Source organism: Bos taurus, chromosome 11, assembly GCF_002263795.3.
Source record: "Bos taurus isolate L1 Dominette 01449 registration number 42190680 breed Hereford chromosome 11, ARS-UCD2.0, whole genome shotgun sequence".
Classification (NCBI taxonomy): Eukaryota; Metazoa; Chordata; class Mammalia; order Artiodactyla; family Bovidae; genus Bos; species Bos taurus.
Genome location: NC_037338.1, coordinates 70,957,041 through 70,968,740, shown reverse-complemented (window position 1 = coordinate 70,968,740; position 11,700 = coordinate 70,957,041). Strand labels below are relative to the sequence as shown.

Sequence of the window (11,700 nt, the reverse complement as noted above, 5' to 3'; positions counted from 1 at the left end):
CTTTCAATATGCTATTTAGGTTGGTCATAACTTTCCTTCCAAGGAGTAAGCATCTTAATTTCATGGCTGCAATCACCATCTGCAGTGATTTTGGAGCCCCCCCCCCCAAAATAAAGTCTGACACTGTTTCCACTGTTTCCCCATCTATTTGCCATGAAGTGATGGGACCAGATGCCATGATCTTCGTTTTCTGAATGTTGAGCTTTAAGCCAACTTTTTCACTCTCCACTTCCACTTATCATCAAGAGGCTTTTTAGTTCCTCTTCACTTTCTGCCATAAGGGTGGTGTCATCTGCATATCTGAGGTTATTGATATTTCTCCCAGCAATCTTGATTCCAGCTTGTGCTTCTTCCAGCCCAGCGTTTCTCATGATATACTCTGCATATAAGTTAAATAAGCAGGGTGACAATATACAGCCTTCACGTACTCCTTTTCCTATTTGGAACCAGTCTGTTATTCCATGTCCAGTTTTAACTGTTGCTTCCTGACCTGCATACAGGTTTCTCAAAAGGCAGGTCAGGTGGTCTGGTATTCCCATCTCTCTCAGAATTTTCCACAGTTTATTGTGATCCACACAGTCAAAGGCTTTGGCATAGTCAATAAAGCAGAAGTAGATGTTTTTCTGGAACTCTCTTGCTTTTTCCATGATTCAGCGGATGTTGGCAATTTGATCTCTGGTTCCTCTGCCTTTTCTAAAACCAGCTTGAACATCTGGAAGTTCACGGTCAAGCAAGGAAAAGTAACGGTTAAAAGGTCGGCAGGCGTCGCGCGCAGCCTCGGGCTAGCCCCGCCTCAAGGGGCGGGCTCCGGGCGCTGATTGGCCTGCCTTGGCCTCGCTCGGGTTGGCGGGAGGTCTCGGGGCCCGCGGTGCGGCGGTGGAGCGAACTGCGAGTAACCGTCTGGAGCGTTCGGCGTCTGTGAAAGGCTGGCCGTCGGTCCGGCCCTCGCTCACCAGCCTCAGGTTTCTGCAGGTACCCTCCGCTCGCTCTCCGGCTTCGGGCCTCACCGGCGACTGTACAGTTTTGGTTGTGTCTGGTCCCTCCGTCCCCTCTTGCCTCCAACCGCGCCAGCCTAAATGTGTGAGGCTATGGCGGCGGCGGCGTCTCGACCCCTTCTTCAAACTTCAGCCCTTGAGTTTCCTCAGGTGCCGGTGGGGAGGCGGAGGCGTAGCGCTAGGACTGCGCAGAGCCGGGAGGAGCGGGATGGAGGACGACGGTGCAGTAGAGAGAGGAGGCAGGGCGCTCCCCTCGGCTGTGTTTGTTGGGGTTTGCCGCACTTTGCTCACCAGCTCAGCTGGTTGTGCTCACTAGTCGGCGGGGGAGAGGACAAAGGAGACGCGTCCCCAAGGGCTCAACGTGCCCTCTCAGCGCGCGCTCCCCCCTTCGGAAAGGAAGGCCTTTAGGAAAGAGCTCGCGCCTCCCCGCAGCCCGCCCTGCTTTATACAGCTGAGCGCGGGATAGCAGTGTTTTTAATTCATTCTGCCTCTTGTGTCCCATTAAACGCATCTTTTTTTTCCAGGAGCATCTGCACCAGAATCCTGAGACCTGAGTTGCTGTATCTCAGGGCTATGCCCTTAGCCCATTTATCAAAATTTACAAATGTCCTTTCCTAACATTTCCAGTAAAACTGTAGGCCAGCTAGCTTCAGTTAAAAAAAAAACAAAAAAAAAACCACTTTAGAAGTAATTGAGAGCCTGTCTCTTTACAAACTTTATTCTTTATCGTAAGCACATTAAAATGTACCTATGGTGCCTGTTACCAATAAAATTTTAACATTTAAATTACGTTTATTAGTTGAGGTGAAATTTGGTTATCTGTCATATTGGGACTCTTTCCTTCAAAGACCTCTTCCTGTAAAAACGATACAGTAATAGTGCTGCCATAGGTTGAGTTTTTGCCAAACATTGAGCACTGTGCATTATGTATTATAACAATACCTGATAATAGGTAACTTTAAATGAATACTTACTATGTACCAGCTTCTAAAAAAAAAATAAGTGCTTTTATTATCTCAGTATCACAAGTGAGAAAAGGGAGACTCCCAGAAGTTAAATAACCTAAGATCATATCACTGGTGAGAATCAGGTTTTAATCCAGGTCTTTTGTCCAGTATTTTAACATTTATTCTCAGCCAGTTCTGTCCCTTTGACTTCAGTCATACTTTAAAATCCTGTCTTATATATAGTATGGAGATTCCTTTAAAAATTAGGAATAAACCACCATATGACCCAGCAATCCCTTTCCTAGACATATACCCTGAGGAAACCAAAATTGAAAAAGACACATGTACCCCAGTGTTCATTTACAATAGTTAGAACATGGAAGCAACCTAAATGTCCATTGACAGATGAATGGATAAAGAAGTTGTGGTACATATACATAAGGGAATATTACTCAGCCATAAAAAGGACTACATTTGAGTCAGTTCTAATGAGGTGGATGAACCTAGACCTTATTATAAAGAATGAAGTAAGTCAGAAAGAGAAAGATAAATATCGTATACTAATGCACATATGGAATCTAGAAAGTGGTACCAAAGAATTTATTTGCAGGGCAGCCATGGAGAAGCAGACATAGAGAACAAACTTACGGACACAGGGAGAGGAGAGGAGAGGAGAGGAGAGGGTGAGATGTATAGAGACAGTAACATGAAAACTTACATTATCATATGTAAAATAGCCAAAGGGAATTTGCTGTATGTCTCAGGAAACTCAAACAGGGCCTCTGTATCAACCTAGAGGGGTGAGAGGGATGGGATGGGGAGGGAGATGGGAGAGAGGTTCAAGAGGGAGGGGATATATGTATACCTATGGCTGATTCATATTGAGGTTTGACAGAAAACAAAAATCTGTAATTATCCTTCAATTAATAAATTTTTTAAAAGAATTATTAAAAAATTAGCCTCTGTCTTAAAAAAAATTCTCATTTGACTATTGCCATTCTCTTAGTATGTCTAAATGAAGAGCAAAAATTGAAGTTACCTAAGGTTGGAATTTGAACAAAAATTTATCGTTAATACCTTCTCTCCTTAAGCTCCTTCTCCATAACTCTTTTGCCAGTGTTTGCTTATTAATCTCAATGAATCTCTACTGGGGAATTTCCTTCTGTTTCTCTTTTCTCAATTTTTATATGAAGCAGAATAATGTAAAGTGTGGTCATTATTTTTTTTTATAGAAAATTTGCATTCTGTCATCATATATCCCAGGTTGTTTTAATAAAGCAACACTATCTTACGTTGCTTAACATTAAGTAAAAGTGATATTCTGGGAGAAGTGCTACAGTTATTCTGTTTTCTGGCACATCTGTCCCTCACTCCCTAAGCCTAGCCCTCACACCCCAATGTGAGAAGCATGACTAGTTTTTTCCATCTAGATTGTAAGGCTGCTCTTTCTTTGAGGGGAAAAAAAAAGATACAGATGAGGATCTAGGAAGAAAGAGGAGTGGAGAGGAGGGAAGCAAAGTAGAGGAGAAGGAATTATATATAAAAGTAATTGAATATAACTTACTCTGCCTGGTTCTTCATAATCTAGCCCTGTGCTGTCTAATATGGGTAGCTACTAGGCATATGTGCTTATTAAACAGTTGAAATGTGGCAGGTGCAACTGAAGAATTTTTACTTTACAATTAAATATTGAAGGAATATAAAATATTTTTCCCTTACCTCCTAGATCATTGTTTTGGCAAGACTACATTTCACTAACTGTTGCAAATTTTAGCATTCAAAATTGAGATATAAGTATAATACAAACCAGATTTCAAAGACTTAGTATAAAAGAAGAATGTAAAATGTATTCTTAGTTTTTATATTGATTACATGCCAAAATTATATTTTGGATATATTCAGTTACATAAAGTATATTTGTAAAATTAAATGACTTGCTTATTTGTGCTTTTTAAATGTGGCTTTAGAAATACAAAGTTATGTATGTGGCTTACTTTATATTGGACAATTCTGATCTAGACTCAGTATATCCAATTTTATTTTCCATTCCTTCCTTCAGCAGGGAAGTTTCTGAGGGTCAGGAAGGAGAATCTGTACCTAACTCACTGAACATTGAGGGAGGCACGACTGTCTGGGTCACTGTTAGTTATGGATTCAGAGATTCTCATTAGGGTCTTAAAGTAGTTTGCTGCTTTTGCTATTGATAACTGCATTTCCTAGTACCCTATAAATACTTTGATCATAAAAGTAATACTAGTAATTATGTGAACTAATTACCATCAAATGTAGTAGTGATTATGCATATCATTAAATACTGATGGATTAACTTTCAATTTTTATTAGACTAAAGCAGTTTACATTCATATACACTGGTAATCAGCCACTCAAATAGCATAGTCATACACTCACAACTTTAGAAATTAAAGTGATCAATTTATGAGAATCCCTCAATGCATGCATTTGTTTGCTAGAATTGTTTTTAACATTTCAAAAATATCAATAAACACTTGTTGAATCAGTGAGTTTTATAACATATCCAGGAATTAACCAGTTAGAAAATGTTTGTGTGTATGTGAATTGCTTTTTAACATAATAATGATATTGATAATAAATTAGTTCTCAAAGCAGTTTGCCTTATTCTATAAAAAATTTGAGATGACAGTAAACATATAAAATTATGTCAGTACAAGCAGAATAAAAATTATCAGGAAAAAAGAATACCACAAATAGATTATAAACTCAGTACAGTTTCTATAATTAACTTTAAAATTTGGTTTTTAGTTCCCTAGTAGTCAAAGCAAAATAGTATGCAGTATTTTATTATTTGGGAATAGAGGCATACTAGACCCAAAGGAAACATAGCTTTTCTTGAAGTGAACAAGAGTGTGATAAATAACTTTGTGTTTTATTTTTACAGGAATCGTGGGAAACCAAAATGAGACATAATCAGCTGTGTTGTGAGACACCACCTACTGTCACTGTACATGTAAAATCGGGGTCAAATAGATTGCATCAGCCTAAAAAACCCATTACCCTGAAGCGTCCTATTTTTAAAGATAGTTGGCCAGCATCTGAAAAAAATGCACATAATAGCAACAAGTCTAAACGCCCCAAAGGACCCTGTCTAGTTATACAGCGTCAGGAAATGACTGCTTTCTTTAAATTATTTGGTAGGTTTAAAATATTGTAATAGAGGTAATTATAAAGTACTTAAAAATGAGAGAATGTAAGTTCTGTTTTATCATTTTCATGATAATCAAAAAGGATGCTGTTATTTTCTGTGTCAGATTTTCCATCTCCAACCAAATTTGTTTTTGCCTTAGTCTGTTGTGTTTTTTTTTCCCCCCACTGCTAGATTTTTGTTTGTTTTTGTTACTTTTAGAGTAGAAATTCTGACTCATCTAGCTTCTAGTCTACTTAATTCAAGTGTCAAATATAAATTCTGGGCAATTCAAGGTCATAGCATGAGTTTTGTTTGACCTAAAGTAAATACACAGAAAGTCTCAGGTGAGCTAACTGACTCGTGTCACTGAGCTGGAGGGGTTTCCCAGGACTCAGTGCTAAAACTGAGCAAACTGGCAAGGTTAGTCAACTTAGAGAAGTTTCAGTATAATCTCTGGGGAATATTATTAAAAATTAACTATGTTTTATCATAATGTTCATATAATAAAATTGAATTTTGTTCAGATCTTGAAACAGTGCTGCTTTGCTGATAATCTTAAAAATAACCAAAAAGAAACTTTGTAGTATTTCTCCTGGCCCAAGAAAGAGGACCTTTTTTTTTTTTTTTTTGAGGTAAGGTAGTAAGGTAGACAGAATAAAAGGTTGGATAGATAGATTCTGGTACTTATCTGTGGGACTGAATCAAGTAGCTATCACAGACTGGTAGATTGAGGTAACAACCTTCCTTGCTTATAAAGGAAAAGAGATGCATAAAAGAAGAGAGAGTTAGGGACAAGAGTATTTGCCCTTCTGAGAGGACAGAAGTCTTTAAAAAATGGGGGATGGGGGTTCCCTCTCTATTAAGAGTAGAGCAAAATTATTACCCAGAAACTTTTTTGTTATTCATAACTGAATGTGGGAAATAAGGGAAAATACATGGCTCTACCATTTTAGGTAATTTAAGAAATAGAAATGGAATTAACAAGGCAGAGATTAATTATTCTCAGAAAGTCGATACATATTGGAACTTTCCATTTATTTGACTACACTGATAATATTCCTAGGATGTAATAAAAAGTTATACTTAGTTATTTAACTAAAAATGAAGGGAGAAATGGAAAAAAGTGGATTTTTTTCCAAATTATTTTCTGACAGCTACACATATATTTTGGTATTATGTATTTGAGTCTTTGTTTGAAGTGAGTGTTTTTTACCTATTTTTTGGATGTTATTCTTTTTAACAGTACTTTTTTCTGTTGATCTTTTTGTCATAACACTGTCTTTCCAAAATTAAATGTTATAAATAACTAATGAATTTTAAATCTTCCTTACATAGACATTTTCATGTGTATTTGGATAATAGATAATTGGACAGAGATGAGATAAATATGAGGATAGAAAAAGAACCCAAAACTAAAAATACCCTATACCTAAAAGGAGAAAGTGGTTAAAAAAAAAAAAAAGATATTTAGAAAACAGAGTATTCATTGAGTCATTATTTCTTAATGACTGAGTTATTTTTTATCAGATTCCATTTCCACCTGTTAAAGATTTGTTTTGGAAATTAACAAAGAGCCCATCTAGAGCTACCCAAAACATTCCTAAAAGAGCTACTGGAATATTTAGTAAATCAAACACTTCTGGCATTCCCCCTCTAGTCTGGGCTATATATTAAAGCAAATCAGGTAGGAAGAAGCCAAAAAATAAAGTGGTAGTTTTCTGTACAGTGCTTGCAGTGGTAAACACACTAAAGAACCAAAAACTATACTTTGTACAATACCAGTCCAGCCATTTTGTGTGATTTATAAGCATTGTTTATAATCTCATGTAAAAATTAATTCTTCAAAAGGAAACCTGTTTTCAAAAGACAAGTCATAGCCTTCTTTTGTTGTAGATGACGATTTAATTCAGGATTTCTTGTGGATGGACTGCTGCTGTAAAATTGCAGACAAGGTAAATTTGATAACAGTATAATCATTAACTAGCATTTTTATGTTAATGGACTGTCTAATGAACCTTATAATGATTTTCTATCTTATTAATTAAGGTTAAGAAAAGAACTAACTTAACGTTGCTCCTTCAAAATGGAATCCTTATACGTTAGTATACAACATACATTTATTCCATCTATACTCAAGGAATTGTAAAGTATTATTGATTTAGGTTCATATGATCTTAAACCCATATTTGTTTGATTTAAAACAAGAATCAATATAGACGTAATATGTTTTTTGTTTGGTTGGTTGGGTGCTTTTGGTTTGGTTTTGCTTTTGATTCTTTTTTAATTGAAGTTCAGTTGATGTACAGTACAGGTGTACAATATGATTCACAATTTTTTTAAGTTATACTCCATTTATAGTTATAAAATATTTGCTGTATTAGGCTTAATATGTTTTGATCAGAATTGTTACCTTCTATAAGGTAATAACATCTGATAAAAGTGGTTGATTATACATTTTAATATTTTGTAGATAATTTAAATGAAACAAATCCCAATAATCTTGTAGAGTAAAATTAGTTTATCTTATTCTTTGTATAGGAATCAGTGTTTCATAAAAGAACATCATGATGCTGATTTATACAGTAGGGATTGTGATGTCTCTGTACTCTTTAGGTTTAGCCAAACAGTTAGAATTTCAGCTTTATAAATGTCATCTTAGACCAGTTAGTCATATCAGAAAATGCGACATGACTTCATATCACATTTAAGATAATGTGCCAACCAACAGAAAAGGGAATTAACAGACTACCTCATGATTAAATACCCATTAACTTAATATTGATGTAAACTCTCTTATTTTAAGCTTAAGATAACAAAAATAAAATTGGAGGTTTTCTTTTAAAGTTTGAAATTTTAATTTTATAAAATTTCAAACATGCGGTAGTACATTTAAAATTATAATAGAGATAATAGAACAAAGACCGTCTGTGTACCTAAGCTAAAACAGTGATTAACTCATTGCCATTCTTGTTTCTTCTCATTTCTGTCCCCAAAACTGGATTATTTTGAAGCAAACCCCAGACAGCCTAACATTTTATCCATAAATATTTAAAGATGTACTTCTAAAAAGTGAGATCTTTCTAAACATAAGCAGTGTCACTAATACCTTTAAAAATTAACAGTAATGCCTTAATATCAAATATCCAGTTCATGTGGACTTCTAAAGTTTAAATTTTAGTTTTAAGTGCCTTATCGGTAATTAAAGTTGTTGGACAGCAGGGGGCAGTGCCTCTAAAGTAACTAACCAGGAATAGTGTATCTTAACAAACTAGTATCGAGTCCTCTACTGAAAGTTACCTTGAAGAACTTGGAATCACCTTTGTGGTCAAACCTGCGAAGGTAGGATGAATTAGCTATTTTATGAAAGGGAGTCTAATATATTTGTATTGTAACTTGTTTTTAACTTGAACAGGCAGAACCTGGCATGGGTCCTAATAACAGGCTAGACATGTCTTCCTAGTAATACATTTAAAACACTTTTCCCAGTGAAAATAGAGCCATGTGATTCTAATTTTTGGTTAGAAGTTATTTTTTAAATTATTTTGAGTATGGATGTCTACAACTAACTCAAAGAGTTGAGGCAGGGAAAATTGTATATACACACACATCAAGCCAGTGTGGCAACAGAGTAACAGTTGATGAATCTTGGTAAAGGATGTATGGTTATTCACTTGATTATTATTTCAGCTTCTTTATATGTTTGAATAATAGAAAAAAAAATGCGTTTGGGGTTCAAAAGATATTGGCAAGAATAAAATTTAGGAGTTGATTCCAATTATGACTTAGTCATAAGTGATCCAGAACTATTTCTCACTGTTCATATGGATTAAAGGAAGCCAAAAAATAAGGACTCAAATAGGTATTTCTATAATAAGGATAAATAATGCTTTATTGTTTTAGCATAGAAAGACAGCTAGTTTAAAGCAGTTTTACTTATGAAAGCAAAACATTAATTTTAACTTTTAACTTTTTTCTCTATAGTATCTTTTGGCTATGACCTTTGTTTATTTCAAGAGAGCTAAATTTACTGTAAATGAGCATACCAGGATAAATTTCTTTATTGCTCTGTAAGTATGCTTTCTACTAAGTGGTAGTTTTTATGGTAGTTATTTATAAGTCGTGTCTGATTCTTTGTGACCCCATGGTCTATACAGTCCATGGAATTCTCCAGACCAGAATACTGGAGTGAGTAGCCTTTCCCTTCTCCAAGGTATATTCCCAACCCGGGGGTGGAACCCAGGTCTCCTGCATTGTGGGCTGTTTCCTTATCAGCTGAGCCACCAAGGAAGCCCAAGAATACTGGAGTGGGTAACCTTTCCCTTCTCCGGAGGATCTTCCTGACCCAGGAATTGAACCAGGGTCTCCTGCATTGCAGGCAGATTCTTTACCAACTGAGTTATCAGGGAAGCGCAATATATACAATACCTTATTTAAAATAGAGGCTGTTTAAACCCTGGTATATATCTTTGAATAGGCCTTCCTGTTTAAAAGCTGTATGTTTTTTTTTACTTTAATAGGATTTTCTTATGTTCTTTTCATTGATCTTATGCCTAAGATTTATTTTTTAATATTCCACTTGAGTTTGTATTGTACTTTTCACATTGTCATACTTTATATAGTGTTCCATATAAATTATCCCCAAAATTTCTTCTTTTGGACTTAGAGACTTGTCAAAAGCCAGAATATCCTCTTTGAAATTTAATATTTAGTAAAAATCATTATAACTATTGCCCTTTTAAGTTGAACAGTTTGTGGAAAATACTCTAGACAATCTCAGTATCAAAAGCCCAGTACCTGGATACAATGCTACAGTTTGAAATATATGAATATAATTTTAAGTACCTAACTAAGGAGCTACATATAAACATATTGAAGTTAAATATCACAGCAACTATTAGCAATGAAGAATTTAAAGTCTGCTTAATTCAGAATGCAATTCAAGAAATAGGACTAGAAGAAATTGATCTTTGCATGTTTTCAGGAGATACATTTCCCCATGCATAGGAAAAAGTGAACTCAGTATAAAATTTGATGATGATTGCTAAATTGGAGGAACATAATAGTATTTGCTAATTTAAGTATCATGTGCGAGACACCAGAAAAATGTTTTCTATAAACTCATTTAATTTTCCTATGAGATATATTTTTAAATTATCTCCATTTTACAGATAGGAAAAATAAAACTTAGGAAGATTAAGTGCTTTCCAAGATCACAAAAGTTAGTAAGCAGTGGAACTGGGACACAGATTTAGGTATGATTTGCCAGTGGCCACATCCAGCCATTTGACACTAAGCTGTATTGTTGTTAATGTGTCTTTTAGTATTATATCTGTATATTGATGCAATATCTATTTTGTAGTTTTTTTCTCACCTGAAAATTGAAAACAAGCCAAAATAAACTTTATTTAAATGTTACCACATGCCCAAAATTGGATTTGACCAGCTTTGTAAAATTATTACCAGCAGAGCACTTTGTTAGCTTACACTGTGTAGTAGCATGTCAGGTTTTATTGCATGTTGTATTATAAGCTTCATATTAAAAGTAACATGAATCATAATTTCCATTTTTATATCTAATTGTACTTTTGATATAACCCCACTTAATGTGAAGTAAAGTGATAGTCGCTCAGTTGTGTCCGACTCTTTGCAGTCCCATGGACTGTAGCCCACCAGGCTTCTCTATCCATGGAATTTTCCAGGCAAGAATACTGGAGTGGGTTGCCATTCCCTTCTCCAGGGGATCTTCCTGACCCAGGGATCAAACCTGTGTCTCCTGCATTACAGGCAGATTCTTTACAATCTGAGCCACAGGGGAAGCCCACCCAACTCAATAGTTCTCATTAAATATTTTCTCAGCCACGGTTCTATTTCAAGTTATTTTCTTTTTTTTTTGAATTTATTTATTTATTTATTTATTTATTGACAGCTTTTTCAGCACTTTTTTTTTTTTATTTGATAAATTTAACGCCTTTTATTGCCATACCTCATTTTACTGTGCTTTGCTTTAGTGAACTTTATAGATACATGTTTTTTGTTTTTTTTTTCCTTGTTAATTTTCTGTTTAGTTGATCTATCCATAAGTGTGAGTGGGGTATTAAAGTCTCCCACTATTATTGTGTTATTGTTAATTTCTCCTTTCATACTTGTTAGGATTTGTCTTACATACTGCGGTGCTCCCATGTTGGGTGGATATATATTTATAATTGTTATATCTTCTTCTTGGATTGATCCTTTGATCATTATGTAGTGACCTTCTTTGTCTCTTTTCACAGCCTTTGTTTTAAAGTCTAATTTATCTGATACGAGTATTGTGACTCCTGCTTTCTTTTGGTCCCAATTTGCATGGAAAATCTTTTTCCACCCCTTCACTTTCAGTCTGTATGTGTCCCCTGTTTTGAGGTGGGTCTCTTGTAGACAACATATGTAGGGGTCTTGTTTTTGTATCCATTCAGCCAGTCTTTGTCTTTTGGTTGGGGCATTCAACCCATTTACGTTTAAGGTAATTACTAATAAGTATGATCCCGTTGCCATTTACTTTATTGTTTTGGGTTCGAGTTTATACACCATTTTTGTGTTTTCTGTCTAGAGAATATCC

At 35.3% G+C, this 11,700-nt stretch overlaps 1 protein-coding gene across 3 annotated transcripts in view; it reads left to right on the top strand.

The window, feature by feature from the left end:
• The first annotated feature begins 826 nt into the window (after positions 1 to 826).
• Positions 827 to 11,700, top strand: part of SPDYA (speedy/RINGO cell cycle regulator family member A) — a 39,517-nt gene continuing 28,643 nt past the window's right edge. The window contains exons 1-4 of one of the 3 annotated variants that reach the window (XM_059891509.1): positions 827 to 1,145; positions 4,860 to 5,112; positions 6,999 to 7,057; positions 9,087 to 9,172. In XM_059891509.1, coding sequence (XP_059747492.1) covers positions 1,077 to 1,145; positions 4,860 to 5,112; positions 6,999 to 7,057; positions 9,087 to 9,172 — 467 coding nt within the window. In that variant the 5' untranslated portion in view covers positions 827 to 1,076. 3 annotated transcript variants of the gene reach the window in all.